At 44.9% G+C, this 21,896-nt stretch overlaps 1 protein-coding gene across 25 annotated transcripts in view; it reads right to left on the reverse strand.

Moving 5' to 3' along the window:
- Positions 1 to 2,816: 2,816 nt before the first annotated feature.
- RIMBP2 (RIMS binding protein 2) overlaps positions 2,817 to 21,896 on the reverse strand; it is a 1,046,283-nt gene continuing 1,027,203 nt past the window's right edge. For 24 of the 25 annotated variants that reach the window (XM_063964621.1, XM_063964623.1, XM_063964618.1 and 21 more), the window contains one exon: positions 2,817 to 3,894. In XM_063964621.1, coding sequence (XP_063820691.1) covers positions 3,706 to 3,894 — 189 coding nt within the window. In that variant the 3' untranslated portion in view covers positions 2,817 to 3,705. Of the gene's footprint in view, positions 3,895 to 5,242; positions 5,290 to 21,896 lie in introns of all 25 variants that reach the window. The other variant, XM_063964630.1, reaches the window with a different exon arrangement.

The following is a 21,896-nucleotide window of genomic DNA, read 5'->3' on the forward strand; positions in this document are numbered from 1 at the left end:
GGCGCGTGTCAGAATTGGCGGCTTTATCCTGTAAAAGCCCTTATCTGATTTTCCATTCGGACAGGGCAGAATTGAGGACTCGTCCTCAGTTTCTCCCTAAGGTGGTTTCAGCGTTTCACCTGAACCAACCTATTGTGGTGCCTGCGGCTACTAGGGACTTGGAGGACTCCAAGTTGCTAGACGTTGTCAGGGCCCTGAAAATATATGTTTCCAGGACGGCTGGAGTCAGAAAATCTGACTCGCTGTTTATCCTGTATGCACCCAACAAGCTGGGTGCTCCTGCTTCTAAGCAGACTATTGCTCGTTGGATTTGTAGTACAATTCAGCTTGCACATTCTGTGGCAGGCCTGCCACAGCCAAAAATCTGTAAATGCCCACTCCACAAGGAAGATGGGCTCATCTTGGGCGGCTGCCCGAGGGGTCTCGGCTTTACAACTTTGCCGAGCAGCTACTTGGTCAGGAGCAAATACGTTTGTAAAATTCTACAAAATTGATACCCTGGCTGAGGAGGACCTGGAGTTCTCTCATTTGGTGCTGCAGAGTCATCCGCACTCTCCCGCCCGTTTGGGAGCTTTGGTATAATCCCCATGGTCCTTACGGAGTCCCCAGCATCCACTTAGGACGTTAGAGAAAATAAGAATTTACTTACCGATAATTATATTTCTCGTAGTCCGTAGTGGATGCTGGGCGCCCATCCCAAGTGCGGATTGTCTGCAATACTGGTACATAGTTATTGTTACCAAAAAATCGGGTTATTGCTGTAGTGAGCCATCTTTTCTAGAGGCTCCTCTGTTATCATGCTGTTAACTGGGTTTAGATCACGAGTTGTACGGTGTGATTGGTGTGGCTGGTATGAGTCTTACCCGGGATTAAAAATCCTTCCTTATTGTGTACGCTCGTCCGGGCACAGTATCCTAACTGAGGCTTGGAGGAGGGTCATAGGGGGAGGAGCCAGTGCACACCAGGTAGTTCTAAAGCTTTACTTTTGTGCCCAGTCTCCTGCGGAGCCGCTATTCCCCATGGTCCTTACGGAGTCCCCAGCATCCACTACGGACTACGAGAAATAGAATTATCGGTAAGTAAATTCTTATTATCAAGCGCCAGACATCATAATGATTTTAAATTATATAATGGAGTAATGTCATGTATGTGTATTATTGGTACGAAGCAAGATACACCTGTCATATTTGGTATTAAAGCAAGCAGATTAATGTGTAAATTAATTTGATACTTGTTATTAAGTTGTAGGACATTGCAACAAATAGTTATGACTAAATGTATGGAAGCTAAAGTCATTTTTATTAGGACAATAGACATTTACAGAAACAGGTAGTGGACAGGAAGCTCAGGCCAGCCCATTTTGATATCTTCAAGGCTGAACCTGTTTAGCATACGAACAGACTAGTGACTCATCATGAATGAGAAAGTTCCCTCCCCCAAAACTAGATAACACATTACAGAGACACACAGTTGCTGTTTTTGTCCCAGACGATGGTGGAGATGTTGCCAGACCAGTTCCTGTATTTATTTGCTGAGAGAGAGATATTAAGAGGAAGATGCATTGAGGGTATGGTATGCTGGCCTGTAACTGTATGTATTTTGTATTAACTGCTTACTGTATAAATTGTAACTGTGTAACTATATGTATACCGTACATTGTGATATATTGAATACATATCCTTTTAATAACAAATATATACATCAATGAGCTTTGGAACTCAGATAATGTGTGGGTGTATTGTTTTCTCTTATGGGATGCAGTGTTTTGCTATGTATAGCGCAAATTCATGGCACATGGTAATAAGAGGTGCAGGCGTTTACAATATATATTAGAGCGGGCATTTTAAATATTTGTTAGAAAGCAATTTGGTATTTACAGAAGGAACAGTATGTGATGTAGGTGATGACATCTATTGGTGATTCTAGAGGTCTTATCATTTTTCTTTATTTATTGTTAATAACAGTCTTGATGTTACTTCAGATCCTTTATTCAATAATGCCAAGGAGGTCAACTCTATAGGGGACATAAGGGAAAGCAACAGATTTAACAAGTTCCCTGGGGAGGGGGCTCAACTACAACACATGGGTGCTAGCAGTAGAAAACAGTAGATACTAATGGAGTTTCTAGCCCATCCACTAAGACTCTTCATTCAATGATCTAAAGGAGCCAAATAGGAGCAATTTATCAATAATAATAATAAGCGCTTTTAGATATGAAGGTTATTTGCAAAGTTTCAGTAGTCCAAACACGAAACTAATTAGATTTGTTCAGCAAAAATAATGAAGACTGTCTTCTGCCAACTTTAGCACTCTGGAACTTCAATCTGGTATAAGAAGGCCTGACAAGTTTAGTTATAATGCCCCTGTAACTGAGCGCACACTGCCGCATTAATACATGGGGGAAGGGGCAGTATACCTCTCCCCCCCCCCCCCCCCCCCCATACTGATCCTTCATACATCTACTCCTAAAGTTTGAGACATTATTCCTTAATAGCAATATAAGGAGCTGTCATGGAGGAGGAGGAGGAAGTGGAACTGAGGGTTTTGTACTGTACCTGACAACTGAGTTTTTACTAATCGCTATATTGAGATATTTTAGAGCATGAAATAAGGCAGAAATCACAGGAAGCAGGGATGTTTGTGCCTTGTGAACCTTCTCGGTGTTGTCTTTACCTGTTCAGACTGTAGGAACAGTGGGTTAACCACCTGGGGTGTGCGATCATGGGGGAGTCAAGGAAACCCCATTAACAGGTACATAATACCTTGTTTGCTCATGTGTCTTAAATATGTTGACTGAATAACACATTATATTCAGACTTTGTACAAAATATCAAATTTTATTTATATAAAATAATTTACACATCAAATGTACACATGCACACACCCACACAACACTTTAATCACATTTAGGCCAATATTTCTTAATTTCATAACTAGCACAACATTATGTCACAGTTTATGTACACTTTTGAAGACACAATGAGGGGAGCGTTTAATTGTAAACCTTCATTTTACAAAAAAAGGCAGTCTGAAAATCATGTATAAAGAGTAAAAACAACTTACAAATGGATTATACTTACAAAATAGTAACAGGAATTTTTGCAGTAATGGAACATTTGAGGATGCCAAGCTGAAATTAGAACGGTGACACTTCAATTTCTTTAGGTTGAATAGGTTTGTAAAGTGATTTCCTTGGCTGTGAACAATATTAGTTATATGACCACAAGTCATTTGAGACAGCAGAACAGTAGGCTAACAGAACGATGTACATATGAATATGGAAATATTCTTTATTCTGGATTTCCCTTTTTCTTTTCTGTTTAAAGGTTTAATGGTCACTGATTTCTTAAATCACGATATTACAATTAAAATACAACTGGATGCACACAAAACTTACAAAGAATATATTCTGTACATCTATTGAACATTACAAATCGTTGTGCATCAAGTAAGGCAAAAACATCAAGGCTGCATATAAACTAAGTATCTTCAATATTGGGCCAGATTTTTACTTTACGTGTAGTTTATAATTTCTTTGAAGAACATTTGTCAGCTATACAGCCACCTCCGAAGTGTTCCTTTGTAACAAAGTTGAAGATTTAAGGGTTATTCTTATACATGGTTTTCCTTATTAGGCGCCCTTTAATCTCTAGAGTATGTTAAACATAAAATATAGAAGAAGTTGTAAGATTCCTTACGGGTAACTCATTTTACCGCCCCAAGCTTTTTCAGTAACTTTTTGCCTTTGGATAGTAGACCCTTTTTCTTTTTTGACGAGCGTTCTCTGCTTCTCATGGGGCTCCCTGAGCCCATAGAAGATGGAGGTGATACAGAATGAAGATGAACTGTTGGTGAAGGTGCTCTTCTTGGTGTACCTGTATTCTCAGATGGAACCTATGGAACAAATGAGCTGTAATTATTCAATGAAAGTAAACTATATTTTATAATGTCCATTTGTTCCAACCCATTCTGCTTGCAATAGTCAAACCGAATTGCAAGAGAATATGTGTTGCAATCTCCTAGGTGGTAAAATTCTATCAGTACGTTCTACTGTGTTCAGCAGGCATGTGTACGTCAACAATTTAATAAAATAATTGTGATGCAGTTCCTGTTTAGAACCTGCACTTAGATTCTTTTTTTTTTTGGAGGGGGTAGGGGACGGGCGGAAAAATAAAGTATACAACAAATTCAATGTTTCTAGTAGTAGACTGAAAGGGTTGTCACACAGCAAGACTTACTTGAGCCTTAATTAGAATCAGAGTAAGATTAAAGGCCCTCTTTCACAACCAATGCTATTTATTGTTCATGCCTCACTGTCACATCACCTTTCAGTAAAAGCATAATCCAACCCACTTGGTGGCATCATTGCTTTGGAACATCGAAGCTGAATGAATCAAATCGGCTTCTAGCTCAATTTGCATGCTGCCTGTCCTTTTGGTCATGTGGGCTCCAATCTAAATCTGATTCAAAATCAAGGTCAGTGTCTAATTCTTAGGAGAAGAGGGATAGAATCAAACAGTCCATTTGTACACACCTGAAGATACCATGGTTTTGCAGTGAGTCATTTGTTATATAACTGATCTATATGTGTAAGTCCTGCACAAATCTATGTTTGTAGACATGTGCTTTCTAAGGAAAAATACTCAACATACAGCGCTTCTCCATAATAATTAAATAGTTGTAAAGGTTATTTTTTTGGTGGAAAAGATCTTTTTCCTGGTTATTTTATAACATAACTGCATTGAAACATATCTCACAAATATACTTGTTATATATTTATGAGAGGTTTGTAACATTCACAAGAACATGTAAAAGTTTTATGTACTTTGACAGAACGCAAATGGCAAATATTGAGTAGCCAGAGAATCCATTTTGCCTTGCTTTTCTGCTGTACTATTTAACATTTTTGGGTAGGGAACACGGAAAACTACACCAAGGTTGCAAGAAACAGCACATGCATTTTCAATATAGTTCTGTCAAGCACTGCTTTGTATCCATTGATTCTCTAACTGTTGTTGAATTATTTAATGCCTGACAGATCTTATTTCAACAGCAACTGGAGAGCCATAGAAAGCTTTCAAAGATATAAAAAATATGATGTTTATGTTACAAAATGCTCCCTTGTATGTTCATGTTATCGTGTGCACTTTGGGCATAGTTGTTCTTGCTAATTTGAATGAATAAAATAATCTGTTTGAACCCTCAGTTTTAAAACCACTGGTATCTTCAGTTGTTCACTTACGTGAAGGCTACACTGCCTCATAAAGGTGTGAAATGTACACTCTTCTTCTGTTCCAAAGTAGATGAGCAAAGACAAAACAGAAAATATAGCAGTGATGACACAAAAAAAATAATGTAAAAACTTAAGTTTAAAAGTGGATTTCAATATTAAAACAAAACAAAATGACAAAATTAGTGCAAAATATTTTTCCATATAAAGGCATAAATGAGGAAACAATAACAACACAACTTTACACTGATATGTTTTTAAAGTAAAGGACAGCAGACAAATGTTAACTTAAAGAGAAACAAACTGGTATATTGTTGTATGACACTTTTGTTAACCCCAATAGTTGACATAGTAGTTTTAATGTGGTATATATAGAAATTCAGTACGAGAATGAAGAATTTTAAACAGAATACATGTTTCTGTCTTTACATGATTTAGTCCACTTAGTCTTAAGTCTTACTAGCAGAACACACACATACAGATGTGTCCTTATACACACAGATATGTCCTCGTACATATACCAGTGATCGCGTTGAGCCATAAATTCACTTAAAAAAAAATATTGTGGTCCTACTCCACTATTTCTGGGTCTCATTACGTATTATAGGGGGTGAGGGCAGACAGCAGTTGGGACAGTGCTGGGGGGGCAAGGAGAGGGTATGGGTCAGGCAGTGCTGGGGGTAGAAAGGGCGTAAGAGTAGACAGCAGCTGGGGTAGCAGAATTGGAAGAAATGAGCGGATTAGGAGCAGGCAGTGCTGGAGCTAGGGAGGGGCTAAGGGTAGATAACAGTTGGGGCAGAACTGGGTGCATGAAGGGTGTTATAAAGGTAGATAGCATTTGGGGCAATACTGAGGGCAAGGAGGGGTTTACGGGCAGGCAGTGCTAGGTTATGGAGGTGGTAAGGGCAGATAGCAGTTCGGGCAGTACTGGGGGAAAGAAGGGGGTTGGGGCCAGGCAATAATAACATTATATAAGTGTGAGTATGTATGTACACTATATATATATATATATATATATATATATATATATTTCTCTTACATCCTAGAGGATGCTGGTGTACGCATTAGTACCATGGGGTATAGACGGGTACACTAGGAGCCACAGGCACTTTAAGAGTTTGAGAGTGTGGGCTGGCTCCTCCCTCTATGCCCCTCCTACCAGGCTCAGTTTAGAAAATGTGCCCGGAGGAGCCGGTCACAGCTAGGGGAGCTCCATAGGAGGGTTTTTTTGTTTTTTAGAGTTTGCCTCCCTTCTTCGAGGGACTAAGGGGGGGAGTGGTGTCCGCCCTGAGGGGTCTGGGCCACTATCTCAGCTGACAGGACACTAAGCTCCTGAGGGGATCGCTCACCCCAGCAGCATGCCGCCACCCCCTTACAGAGCCAGAAGACTTCAGTGGCGAGTTAGTCACCGGCCCCCCGGGCAAGCGGGGAGCCGGTGTGAAGATGGCGGCAACTGAGCCAGCACCTACACTGTCCAACAAGCCTGTCAGGGTACCAGGATTGCTGCCAGCACAATTCCTCAGGCCAGTATAAACTACAGGAGAGCGGGAAGCAGTGCCATGAAAAGGGGCAGAGTTTTTCAGTGTTCAGCATCATCTTCCTGCCTGCAGAAGCGCTGACGGAGAGCTGTCCCTCCAAATCAACTCCAGGTATCTGTACGGTACAGGGGGTTGTAGAAGAGAGGGAGAGGCTGTGTACAGTCTGTGTAGTCTATTAAGGTACACAGACAGCGCTGGTAGTGTCATTAGTTCTACCTTAAAAAGCGCTGTGTGTGGGTTGGCTCCAATCTCTGTCTCTGTGGCATACTTGAGGGGAAACTGTCTGACATTTCCCTGTGTGGGTGTTTAATATCTCACATAGCCATGTCTAGGGACTCTTGTGTCATATGCTGCAGAAGATGTTTCCTCTCAGGAGGGATCCATTCCATGTACACAGGATTGTAATGCTTTGTCTCAGATCCCTATTGTTGAAGCTAATACTGAGACTGAAACTCAGGTGTTGAAGTCTAGTGCAGTTTGGTCAGGCTCTGTTTCTATCTCTGCAAAATCCCCTAGCATGTTCCCACAGAGACGTGCACTTGCCCAAATTATGCAAGATGACACGCGTACCGATTCTGATACTTCAGACAGTGATGGGGACGTGCTGAGGGGGGCAGCATCCCTTGCAAAGGGGGTGCAGCTCATGATGAGGCCATGTGTTAAATATTAATGACACTACACCTGAGCAGGTTGAGGAGGCTTATTTCACTGATAATAAGAAAGCCTCGCTAACCTTTCCCGCGTCTAAAGAATTAAGCGCTATATTTGAAAATTCCTGGGAAAACCCAGAGAAAAAATTCCAGATCCCAAAAAGAGTTCTGGTTGCTATTGCCTTCCCTGAGGAAGATAGGAAAAAATGGGAAAACCCACCAATTGTTCACGCATCTGTCTCCAGACTGTCTAAAAAGGTGGTTTTACATGTTCCTTGTTCTACCGCGTTGAAAGAACCGGCTGATCATAAGATTGACACTACGCTCAAATTCATATACACTTCTTCAGGAGTGGCCTTAAGGCCAACTATTGCCTGTGCATGGATTTCTAAAGCCATAGTAAAGTGGTGGCACATTACTAGAGGATTTGGATGCAATGGATAGTAGTGACATTGAACTGTTTTTACGTAACATACACTGCACGGATATCCTCCATGTCGGTATCAGCTCGCGGCGGACTATGGCTACGCCAATGATCTGCACACGAAGAATCCCGGAGAAGTGTGGAGAACCTACCCTACACAGGTCAGGCTCTATTTGGGGATGCGTGGATTTCCACGACAATCGTGGGTAAGTCACCTTTCCTTCCCTCTGCTACTCCTTCTACAAAGAAACCGTTTTCTTCAGCTGTGCAGCAGTCCTTTCGGACCGCTAAGACAAAAAAGCCCAAGCCTTCTACCACTTTCTTTAGAGGTGGTCAGGAAAAATCCAAAAAGCCTCCACCCGCAGGCTCCCAGGACCAGAGACATGCTTCTGGTTCCTCAAAATCCTCAGCATGACGGTGGACCTCAAAGCCTAGAGGACGGGCTGGTGGGTGCGAGACTCAGACGTTTCAGCCACGTCTGGGTGTCATCCGGCCTGGATCCCTGGATACAGGATATTGTGTCCCAGGGGTACAGACCGGAGTTTCAAGAACTCCTGCCTCACCGATTCTTCAAATCAGGCTTGCCAGCTTTGCTGACAGGGCTATCCTACAGGAAACCATCCAAAACTTGGTAAAAATCACAGGTCATTTTCCCAGTTCCACCTCATATGCAAAACAAGGGTTATTATTCAAACCTTTTCGTTGGTTCGGTCAGACCAATTTTGAACTTGAAATCGTTGAACCCTTACCTGAAGATGTTCAAATTCGAAATGGAGTCTCTCAGAGCAGTGCTTTCATGTCTGAAGGAGGGAGAGTTTCTGCTATTCCTGGATATCAATGATGCGCACCTCCACATTCCGATATTGTCACCTCACCAGGCTTATCTCAGATTTGCACTGTTGGACAGCCACTATCAATTCAAGGCACTACCATTCGGCCTCTCCACAACACCGAGGGTGTTCACCAAGGTGATGGCAGAGATGATGGTTCTCCTCCACAAACAGGGAGTGAACATGATCCTATATCTGGACGATCTGCTGATAAAGTAGAGAGTGTGTCTTCCAGGGGGGAAAGCGTTGGTGATACAAACAATGGTCCGGGATGTCCTGAAGCCAGCGCGGGTTTCGGTTCATCAGTGCATTTGCCTTCTGGGGAAGGTGGTGGCCTCTTACGAGGCTCTACAGTACGGAAGATTTCATGCTCGGCCCTTCCAACTCGATCTCCTGGACAAGTGGTCGGGATCTCATCTACACATGCACCAGAGAATACGTCTGTCGCCAAAAGCCAGCATTTCGAGGGGCGTGGCTTGGACGCTGTGCTGAGCAGACGTGCTGCTCTGGAGCTCCGGAGAAAAGTGCCCTCAGAGCAGGCTTAATTACCCCCTTTTGGCCCCTGCTGCAACCCAGGGAGCTGCTAGCGGCAGTGGGCTACTTGGGACAGCATACAGTGCTGCCGTGGGCCCCCTTCACGCCGCTACAGGATCGCGGCCTACTCCGTGTCCGGAAGCCGGGGACTGGAGTTTGGAGGCGTCCCGACGGCGAGCTCCGGGACCCGAACACGACGGTACCCGGCTGGCTTCCTACGGGCGCCCCCCACATCATATGCTCAGCGGGGACCCGCTCCAGACCCCCAGGTACCTTAAAACGGCCGGGAATCACCCTCCAGTGCCCGGGACAGCAGGTACAAACACAGCCTCCTCATATGTAAAGCTTGCGGCGACCATCTTGAAAAGCCCTCACTGATAACACTGTCACAGGCAGCATACAACAGAGACACTGTACAGCGGCTCTCTCGCTGTCTCTTAGCCTCACAAACCCTGCCGGCTTTACATCTGCACGTGCTCTAAGTACACCGAAGACATATTATACATTGCTGGCTCCTGCCGACACAGCCCGCTCTGCCATCTAATCGTGCCCTCTAACACTAACCCACAACTGATCCCCAGCTCCGTCTGGGGCCTCTTCCCGGCATTATCAGGGTTTGAGAAGGCCATCATCTCTACACTCCTACAGCTCGTTGGAATGTGATCCCTAATATGTGCCTTTTCCACCCGGGGTCTTATCGCTAAACATGTGATTACGTTCAACACCCAGCATCCTGTTTAACTTATAACGCATCTGCCTAGAAGTATCCGTCTGCCTCATCACTCTCCGGTCATTTATCTTCCTCTGTTGTTGTTTTTTCCGCCTCCCCATTATGGCGCCTAAAAAAGCAAAAGGTGCACTACCGCCTCAGGTATCCTTCCCAATCCGAAAACAACCTCAGGCGTCTCCGCCATCTCGAGGAGTGTCGGCTCCTTCCACGAAAAGCCCTTATCCGAAGGACCTGGTCGGCTCGCTTTCTGTATCAGGCGTGGACCCTAATTCTGATGATCCCCTTACTGTGAAGACCTTATGTCAGGTCTTGACGGCCTTCAAATCAGAACTGACCCACGACCTCACAGCTGCTCTACGCGAAGTCAAGGTCGAGCTGACAGCTATTGGGGACAGGACCGACTCTTTAGAGCGCAAATTGGAAGAACTGGTGACGTCACATAACGAACTTATTACAGCTCATGACCAGCAACAAAGTGACTTGGATACATTCAAAAACAAAATGGCGGATATAGAGGACCGCTCCAGACTGAACAATATTAAAATACGTGGAATACCTGACTCGGTAGATAACGCGGATCTGATGGAATATGCTATGACCCTGTTCCGTAAACTTCTACCAGGTGTACCCGATGCGGAACTGTTAATCGACCGGATTCATCGCCTTCCTAAGCCTCGATTTCTCTCCAACACCTCGCCCAGAGATACGCTACTTCGGATGCACTTCTTTACCGTTAAGGAACGTATCCTCCAAGCAACTCACGGCGCAAAGAACCCTGACACTCTGGGAGGATTGCAACTGTTTCCGGACTTTTCCGCAGTTACCCTTTCTAAAAGGCGCAGCTTAGCTCCGATCACCTCCGCCCTCCGTGCTCAGGACATTCGATACAGGTGGGGCTTCCCAGTGAAGCTGATTGTCTCCTACGATGGTTCCTCGTTTATAATATCAGAGCTGGAGGCCGGCGTGAAACTGCTCGAAGATTGGGACATCTCAGTAAAACTCCCATCCCCTCCCGAGAGGCGTCCTCCACCACGTTCGTAATGGTCCACTACTTGAACGTCCTCCGCAGTTAATATTGGTTTTGATATGTTCTAATATGCTATTCTCTACTCCGTTAGAGATATTGATCTTATTATCTATATGTTTATTGCTAATGTTCTATTATATTCTTCTAGGTGAGTTACATTTGCTCCCTGCTGGTTCCTATAGTGCATGCTCTCCTGCGTATAGGTGGTTGCTAAGCCTACACCCTAGTTTCTTTGTTTATTGGCCTATCTTTTTGGCACACGCTGACCATAGAAGAAGGATGTGTCTTCTTTAGCAACATATGCCGTACCATTATGTGCCTACCTTTCTCTTCTTTCTTCAATATATATATATTTCTCGTGTGCCACTTATGTTTAATTGGAGATGTGCTTTTACTCTCTTTACGCATAGGTTTATTTTATTTTTTTCTTGTTATCTCACTGACCCTGGTTGGATTGAAGAGTCCGCCTGCCCCTCGATTATCTACTGCATTCATTGTTCCCCTGCAGTAGTTATGCAGACCCGATGTACTGGGTCGTTTTGTTTTTCCCTTCCCTTTGTTACTATATTTCTGAGTCTATTTTCCCTTCCTGTTTTTTCTATCTCCCCCCCCCCCCTCCTCTCCCCCTTCCTGATGGGATGCCATCACCTACATGGCATTATAACTGAATAATTATGGTTGGTATTCTTTCATTGAATGTTAAAGGTTTAAACTCCCCCAATAAACGTAGATTAGCCCTGTCCTCTTTCCATAAGTATAAAGCCGATATAGTCGCCCTACAGGAAACTCATTTTTCCTCCAACAACCCCCCTGTATTGAAAGACCACAGATACCCCATAGGATATTTCGCTAACGGCCCCTTTAAAAGAAACGGAGTAGCTCTGTTATTCGGGGATAATGTTCCTTTTACCCTCCACTCCCAAATTGCAGACAAAGCAGGCCGCTACTTGATTCTCACGGGTCTTTTGGAAAATAAATCTGTTACTATAGTCTCATTATACGCGCCTAATTCGAACCAAGTAGCCTTTATTCGGAAGCTATGCTTGCTTATCCAAAAGGTTCGGGTCGGCTCCCTAATTCTCCTAGGAGATTTTAATTTGGTATTAGATCCCAAACTAGATAAATCGTCCCAGACTCCCTCAGCCGCATCCAAAACCCGCCTTGGCCCTTCATTAGCGCTACGTAATGTGTTAGCGGAGTTCGATTTATATGATATCTGGCGCATCCGCAATCCTACCGGGAGGGACTATACGTTCTTCTCATCGGCCCATAATTCATACTCAAGAATTGACCTTGTGTTATGCGATAAATGGACCTTACAAGACTCCAATACAGTTGATATCCTACCCATCACCTGGTCCGACCACGCACCGTTATATTGGAAATGGAACATTAAGTCTGCTTCCAGGCCTCCTAGACCATGGCGATTATCTCCACATCTCTTGCATGACCCGTTAGCAACAAAAATTATCTCTGATTGCATCTCTAGCTACAAAGAAACTAATTCCTCATCAGATACCTCATTGCCAAACTATTGGTGTGCGTTTAAAGCGGTTGTCCGCGGCTCCGCAATTCAGGCTGGGGCTTCGCTTAAAAAACAAGCCAAACAACTCCAACTAGATCTAGAACATAGACTTAAAATAGCTGAGGATAAAAATAAAAGGCACCCCACCCGACCCTTGCGTAAGGAACTTTCGGACATTCGCAGCCAGTTACAAAAACTTTTAGTCTTCAGAACCCAAGTAGCTTCTCAATAGGTTACGACAGAAATTTTATCTGGTGGGTAACAGACCTGGTAAAATGTTAGCTCGCAGACTTCGTGTCCAACACGCTCACAACAGAATTAAATTCATCCTTTCCCCTACAGGCTCTAAGCTTGCGAACCCTCTAGATATTGCTAATCAATTTGCAGACTACTATACTAAATTGTACAATTTACACTCAGATCCTCTCACGTTTCAGCCTACCCCTGACACTATACAAGAGTTTCTTTCCTCTGTTAAACTCCCCTCTCTGACCCCCGACCAGTTAGAAACCTTGAATGCCCCTTGGACCACACTTGAGGTCGAATCAGCGATTAAGTCCCTCTCTAGGAATAAAGATCCTGGCCCTGATGGGTTTATTAACGACTTCTATGCCACCTTTACGGACCTTCTCTCTCCCATCTTAACCGACCTATTCAATGATATATCCAGTACTGGTGCTTTCCCTAGGGAAATGTTGGAGGCCCAGGTGGTAGCCATCCCCAAACCTGGGAAAGACCCTGCTCATTGCCAAAATTATCGCCCAATTGCATTGCTTAATAGCGATATTAAGCTCTATGCTAAAATGATAGCATCCCGACTTAGCATATACCTACCCTTGTTGATCCACCCTGTCCAGGTTGGGTTTATATCTGGCAAGCAGGCCTCTGACAATACCCGCAGGGTCTTTAATTTGATAGACAGGGCCTCTGACACCGAGGGATTTCTGTTACTCTCATTGGATGCTGAGAAGGCATTCGACAGATTAAATTGGCTATATATGCGTACTGTTTTAGCTAAATTTGGCTTCTCGGCCCAGATTTTGGAGTCAATCTTGGCACTATATACCCTACCCTCAGCGAGGGTGTTTAGTAATGGATTCCTGTCGGACGCCTTCCCAATTACTAATGGAGCCCGCCAGGGTTGCCCCCTCTCACCTTTGATATATGTACTTGGCATTGAACCCTTAGAAGCTAAAATCAGAGCGGACGATGCATTCCCTGGCTTGACTCACGGGGGACTCTCCCATAAGCTTTGTCTCTTTGCAGACGACGTCCTTCTCTTTGTATCTTGCCCCTCCTTCTCCCTCCCTCACCTACACTCGATACTACACGGCTTTAGCAAGGCCTCATACTATAAACTGAACACAACTAAAACTGACGCCTTACCTGTTCACTTACCAGATACACTCACAGCTGCTTTACGAACTCAATACTCATACAACTGGAAAATTAAATCACTTACATACCTTGGGATACATATTCCCCCTTCCTCCTCTACTGTTTTCGATTTGAATCTTCCTCCCCTGATACTAACTCTCCAAACCCTGACATCCTCTTGGCTTTTATATGAAATATCCTGGCTGGGTCGTTTATCTGCCTTTAAAATATCCTTACTACCTAAACTTATGTATTTATTTCGCACCATACCCTATTCTTTTCCCAAACCTTATCTAGATAAATGCAGAGTTGTTTTGGCAAAATACCTGTGGAAATCACCCCCCCACCCCCCCCAAAAAAAAATTGGCGCACGCTAGAATGGTACTCCCTCGACACAGAGGAGGCCTCGCACTACCCGATTTGCAGTTATATCAAGAAGCTTGTTTGCTTGCTCAGCTTAAATCCTGGAATCTCTCCAACTCTGCATCCATATGGGCCCACATTGAAAATGTTGGATGCATAGGCTACCCCTTAGCAGATCTGCTGTGGACTCCGAAAGCCCTGCGCCCCAGCGATTTGTCCATTCTTCCCTCTACGGCCTCTTCTCTACGAGTGTGGGATAGTTTGACGAGTAAACTCCCTGGCTTTACTACCCCCTACACTGCCCTTTCGCTTAAAGCTGTGAGTAAATTAATTCCCAATTTACATGTTTCTGCGTGGAATGCTTGCAATATTCAAACCCTAGGAGAATTATTAGATGGAACTGCCTTTCTTTCATTTGCCCAGTTACACGACAGATTCTCCCTCCCGCATACTGAACTATTCCATTATTTTCAAATCAGACACTGGTTTAAGAGCTTGCCCATTGTACGAACTCCCCCTAGCTCCATAGCTCAATCTGTCCTATCCCGGGTAGTACTGCTTACATCCACTAAAGATATTACCTATTGGTACAAGCACACTCGTCTCAATGGTCCCATACCAGAAGTCTAATGCCCAGAAGCGTTGGGAGAGGGATTTAGGCATTCCCATTGCAGAGGCACAATGGGAGAAATTGTATCGTTTAACATTCCGCATGTCACGCTGTTTAAATCATTCAGAAATGCATGTTAAATTACTGAATAGATTATACTTGACCCCAGATAGGCTGCACACATTCTGGCCCTCCTGCTCACGACTTTGTTGGAGGAACTGCGGTGAAATAGGGCATTTATATCATATTTTTTGGACATGTCCCCATCTCCAAACCTTTTGGGCAGAAGTATTTCAGCTGATATGTATCTTTGGGAGGCTGAGACCTCCAGGGGATACATATGGAGGAGAGCCAGAGCGGGGGATGGGCTTAAAGATAGGCATAAAACTTCTTTAAGCCCATCCCCCGCTCTGGCTCTCCTCCATATGTATCCCCTGGAGGTCTCAGCCTCCCAAAGATACATATTGGGACACATCTGTATAGCAGCGAGGGCAACTTTGGCCCAGGCCTGGAAACAAGCGATAGTGCCTCCCGCTCTAAAGGTATTCCATAAAGTTCATTTTCACTACACCATGGAAACTGAGGCCGTGCCTTATTCCCCCCTCTGTTTCCTCCCCCATTATGCAATGGTTACATTGGCACGGGTACGTCACGGAGGGAGAGGGCTCTGCTCTTGTCTCACACCCGGGGAAGACACCCCCTTTACAATTTAGTCTGAATGAGAAGCCTACTACCTCTTAAGTGTCCCATTTCTCACTCTTTTTCTTTCGGTTCATACTGGTTGCTATGTCTGCAGTAATGTCAGTCCTGCCCTCCTCTGCTACTAGGGCTGGAGTTGGTAAACCCTATTGACCTAGCAATGTACATTCTTATATGTCAATATGATTATGATACCTGAATACCTGCTCAGTCGATTTGTTACCTGTTTCATATGTATGTTTGATTTCATTGACGTGTACATCCCCCCCCCCACCCTATTCTTTTCTGTACCCCCCCCCCCCCTCTTTATTTTTGCATTCGATATAAAATCCAATAAAAAATATTGATGTTTAAAAAAAAAAAATCAGGATTTCACTCCTCTGGTGGCTACAACTACCTCACCTTCTGGAGGGCCGCAGGTTCGGGATTCAGGACTGGATTCTTCTAACCACGGATGCAAGTCTCCGATACTGGGGTACATTCACTCAGGGGGAAACCATCCATGGAAGGTGGTCAAGCCTGGAATTCAGCCTACCAATAAACATTTGGGAACTAAGCCGTCTACGACGGTCTTCTCCAAGTGGCGCATCTTCTGCGAGATCGAGCCATTCAAGTGCAGTCGGACAATGTAATGACAGTGGCTTACAAAAACCGACAGGGCGGAACGAAGAGCAGAGCCGCAATGTCAGAGGTAACAAATCATCCTCTGGGCAGAAAAACACGCGTTGGCACTGTCAGCAATCTTCATTCCGGGAGTAGACAACTGGGAAGCGGACTTCCTCAGCAGAGACGATCTCCATCCAGGAGAGTGGGGACTCCATCTGGAGGTGTTCACAGAGGTGACAGATCTTTGGTGTGTACCTCAAATAGACATGATGGTCTCTCGTCTCAACAAGAAGCTTTGGCGGTATTGTTCCAGGTCAAGGGACCCACAAGCCGTGGCGGTGGACGCCCTAGTGACTCCGTGGGTATTCCAGTCGGTGTACGTGTTTCCTCCACTTCCACTTATTACAAGAGTTCTAAAACTCATAAGGAGAACAGGAGTTCAGGCAATCCTCGTTGCTCCGGACTGGCCAAAAAGGGCTTGGTACGCAGATCTTCTGGATCTACCGCTAGAAGACCCGAGGCCTCTTCCTCTTCGGGAGGACCTGCTGCAGCAGGGTCCGTTCGCCTATCAAGACTTACCGCGGCTAAGTTTGACAGCATGGAAGTTGAACGCCATATATTAGCTCGAAGGGGCATTCTGAACAAGGTTATTCCTACCCTGATACAGGCTAGGAAAGGAGTAACGTCTAAACATTACCATCGTATTTGGAAAAAATATGTATCTTGGTGTGAGAGTCCAAGAAGTTTTCTACGGTGGAGTTTCAACTGGGACGGTTTCTCCTCTTCCTGCAAGCAGGTGTGGATATGGGCCTAAGGTTGGGATCCGTAAAGGTCCAGATTTCGGCCCTATCCATTTTCTTCCAAAAACAGTTGGCTTTCCTCCCGAAGGTTCAGACTTTTTTGAAAGGGGTTCTGCACATCCAGCCTCCCTTTGTGCCGCCTACAGCACCATGGGAACTTATCGTGGTGCTGCAGTTTCTCCAACCGGATAGGTTCGAGCCTCTACAGGAGGTTGAGGTCAAGTTTCTCACATGGAAGTCTGTCACTTTGTTGGCCTTAGCTTCTGCTAGACGTGTGTCAGAGCTGGGGGCTTTGTCTAGTAATAGCCCCTACTTGATCTTCCATGAAGATGGAGCTGAGCTCCGGACACATCAGCAGTTCCTTCCGAAGGTTGTGTCGGCATTTCATATCAACCAACCTATTGTGGTGCCAGTTGCTACTGACTCCTCAATTTTATCAAAGTCCTTGGATGTTGTAAGGGCTATGAAAATCTATGTGAAGAGGACTGCTTGTCACAGAAAATCGGACTCTCTGTCCTGTATGATCCCAAGAAACTTGGGTGTCCTGCTTCTAAGCAGACTCACTATCCAGCATGCGTATTCTACGACAGAATTGCCGTGTCCTACATCTGTTAGGGCCCACTCTACTCGTAAGGTGGGTTCTTCCTGGGCGGCTGCCCGGGGTGTCTCGGCTTTACAGCTTTGCCGAGCGGCTAATTGGTCAGGGTCGAACACATTTGCTAAGTTTTATAAGTTCGATACTTTGACCTCTGAGGACTTGAAGTTTGGTCAATCAGTTCTGCAGGAGCCTCCACGCTCTCCCTCCCGTTCTGGGAGCTTTGGTACATCCCCATGGTACTAATGTGGATGAGTGGTATATGGAAGATGACGTTTCAGTGGGAGGCACGATCAGGGATGGGGGTACAGGGAACATGAGGTGTCAGAAGGAGGCACGGTCAGGGATGGGTGTACAGGGGAGTCACTATGTCGGCCATTGTAAGGATCTCTCCCCCTAGCAGAATGTCTCCCTCTCTCCTCCTCGTCCACATAACAAGCCGTCCAGGCCCCCGCTGCTCACTCTTTTCCCCCATACCTGCTCCGCTCCTCTCCAGCGCCTTTACCAGCTGCAAGAAGATCCAGCACGGCAGCACACCCTCTCCACTAAGGAACACACCACGTAGAAGCGTAGCCATGCTTCCAGAGGACTGGGCCACCGCCAGGGTAACCACTGGGGCCCTGGAAAAAACGCACCAACCTAAGCCATCTTAGAGGCGAGCTCAAGTAGGGCGGGACACAGGAGCAATTGGCTGAGGCACACGCATCCTGCAGGACCCGGTAATTTTTTTTAAAGTGAGTACCTCGCTCACTGGAGTGCGTAAAAACACGCTATAGCGTGTATTTTGCGAACACTGTATACATATACATACAGATGTGCCCTGATACACACACACAGATATGTCCTCATACACACAGATACAGACGTGTCCTCGTACACACATGCAAACGTGTTCTCATACACACATACATGTATCCACATACAGACAGACGTGTCCTCATACACCTAGCCTCAAGACGCAGTCCAGCGCAATTAAGATGCATATTTGGCCGATAAAGGCGTTTGGAGCTAGCAGAGTCGCACAGGACCTGGCGCCGATGTTTGGTGTGACTGCAGCAATAGTGTATGAGGGCACATCTGTAAATATACTTTAGGAGCCCATACTATATATGCAGTGATTTTTCTTGTTAGGTAATTACTGTATATATATTCATACTCAAATGGTTTAACGTAATGTACTTACTCTACATCATTTCAATTCTTGATCAGTTTGATTGCCCATTACTTTAAATAAGTTGTATTGTCTTACATGTGGGCTCACATATTGTATATGTATCTAATTTATTTCAGAAAAATATAAGTATCATGCTTCAATTAGCATTAAGATTCAGCTAAAGAAATGTATTTTCTCATACGTCCTAGAGGATGCTGGGGATGCTTCAAGAACCATGGGGTATAGACGGGATCCGCAGGAGACATGGGCACAATTTAAGACTTTGAATGGGTGTGAACTGGCTCCTCCCTCTATGCCCCTCCTCCAGACTCCAGTTTAGAGTCTGTGCCCAGTGAGACTGGTCACACACAGGGGAGCTCTACTGAGTTTCTCTGAAAAGACTTTATGTTAGGTTTATTATTTTCAGGGAGACCTGCTGGCAACAGGCTCCCTGCATCGTGGGACTGAGGGGAGAGAAGCATACCTACTTCTGTGAGTTCAAAGGCTCTGCTTCTCAGGCTACTGGACACCATTAGCTCCAGAGGGTCCGATCACTTGGTACGCCTAGCTGCTCGTTCCCGGAGCCACGCCGTCACCCCCCTTGCAGAGCCAGAAGAAAGAAGCCGGGTGAGTAAAAGAAGAACAGAAGACTTCAGTGACGGCAGAAGAGTTTAGTGTCTGAGGTACCGCGCAGCGGCTGCGTTGCGCGCCATTGCTCCCACACACAAGAGGCACTACAAGGGTGCAGGGGGGGCGCCCTGGGCAGCATGTATACCTCAGATATAGACTGGCAAGAGAGATATTAAGTGCCTGGTCACAGAAAATAGCGGGACTGAAGCGAGCCATGAAGGGGGCATGGCTTAGCCCTCACAGCTCTAACCAGCGCCATTTTCTCCTCAGACGCTGGCCCTGCCAAAGCACTGCTGAACAGATCACAGTGAAAAATGGAGGGTGGGGGGGGGGCACACTTGTTTAGTGCAATATATGTAAAAAATAAAGCACATTATGTAATTATGTGTGGTGTAAAAGAGCTGGTAAACGTCTTCTGTGTTTCCCTGACACTGTCCCTTATAGTCGACATGTCTGAGGCTGCGTGCTCTGCCACAAATGGCTATGGGAATGTCTCTGTCGGCATCACCAACTCCTGATGGTACTTGGTTCATGTAAATAAGTGTCAACATGTCAGTAGATGTATGCGTTTCCAAAGAGAAAAATAGATGGGAGACAGACGTATGTGGGTGACCCTGTTGGCACCAACAAATCTGACTGGGTAAAAATTGACATGATAATGTGATGCATTTAAGAAAGCTATACCTGTATGTATGTATGTATGTATGTATATATATATATATATATATATATATGTGTATGGTACGGTTGCTTAGAGCTGTGGCTCGAACACAGACGTAATTTTTGTGGAGGGCGTAATATTCACAATATATTTCCCTCAGACCCCTCGGGGTCGCAAAAATTTTATTTTGCCCAGTTACTACTCCCTGATATCGACACAAATACTATTTCTTATGTCGACCATAATGTTTCCTGATTAGATCCACAACATCGGCATTCAGTACATGTTTCATACACATTTAGAACGTATTAACGTCACTAGGGACCCTACTGTTCCTGACAAATATATATATAGATATATGTGTGTATATGTGTATTTCAATGTGTAAATTCATATTAACACTTATAATGAATGCTGAAGTAAAGTTATTCCTTCTCATGTGCTGGTCGCTCTGTTTAAAAAGCTCTAGGTCAGCCTTGACAAGATGGTTTCAAATCCTCACGAGGAGTCCGAATGTTTATTCTTTTCCTGCCGTGGATAGAATAAAGTGAGAGTCAACCCCTGCTCGGCAAGGGGCCCTGTCACAAAGGATCGTTTACAGGAAGCTAAGTGATATTTTAATTGTATGCTTTGATTATACTTGCATTACATGCGCATGGGGGAGTGCTTGTATTCAGAAATGGTCGGTTACCTTGTCATCCGATATAATTACCCTGGGGAGAGATGGGATAGTCCTTAAGTTGGGTCATATCTAGAACATTGCAGCATACTGCCGTGCGACTACAAGAGGTATGGGACTCTTGGGTTCGCGGGCCAATTCCATGGCGGTCTCAACTTGGAGGGCGTTGTGGATTCACCAATGGAATGCTGAAGCTGACTCCGAGAAGAACTGGAGTATCTTACCAATGAAGGTGAAACCTGGTCTGGGGATGGCTTGTTAAGTTGATCTCGGCAGATACCACTGGTAAGTCTACCTTCTTGACATATGTTCCCCCACAACGGTTGGCGACGCATTTTTGTAGGATGCAGTCATTTCGACCGAATGGATACGGTTTTATCTTTCTTTGCAGGTAGAGGAAGGTGAAAAGGTAAGAGGTCAGCAGCCTTTTCAAGTTCGCAGAAGCAGAAATCATCCTCTGTTTCTACCACATCCACCGCATGTCACTGGGTCTATCTTGCGGGAGCCCACACTGGTGGGACCACGTCTAAAACTCTTCAGTCAGTCCTGGAATGGACATGGACCAGTGAGTTTAAGAATAGAGTCCCAAGGGGAACATACTGGAGTTTCCAGACGATTCCCCTCACTGATTTTTCAAATAGACCTTACCGACTCTCCTCTGGACGGGGAGGTAGTATGCAACGCCATACAGGAGTTGGGTCAGGATCAGGTCATTGTCCTGCTGTCCCGGTCGCAAAAAAAAAAGGGAAAAAGCTGTTATTCAAGCTTTTTCGCGCTTCTGAGGCCGGACGGCTAGGTCAGAACGTATCCCAAAAATTTCTACTTAAGAAGTTAAACTACAAGATGGGATCTCTCAACAAGGATCTCCAATCTGTAAAAGGAGAAAGAGGGTCTAAGTACGGTTTCTTCCGCATTAGGCTTACCTGGGTTGCTATTCAGGATTGTCATTGCCAATTCACCAGAGTGATGGCGGTATGATGGTTTTCCTTCAATAGTACGTGTCATTATTATTCTGTACTGGGGTGCTTTCCTGAGTACGGGGAGGTAAAGAAACAAGTGGTGAAAAACGCTGTTTTCTCCTTGACAGTTCTTCAACAAAGTCGTTGGCTCCTAAACTTGCCAGAATCACTGTTGATCCCAACAATGCGGTTGTTGGAGTTGGGAATAATGTTAGATACAGAACTGTTGAGAGTTTGTTTTTTCCAGTGGAAAGAGCTCTGAGGATCCAGAGTCGG

This window comes from Pseudophryne corroboree, chromosome 1 (genome assembly GCF_028390025.1).
Source record: "Pseudophryne corroboree isolate aPseCor3 chromosome 1, aPseCor3.hap2, whole genome shotgun sequence".
Lineage (NCBI taxonomy): Eukaryota > Metazoa > Chordata > Amphibia > Anura > Myobatrachidae > Pseudophryne > Pseudophryne corroboree.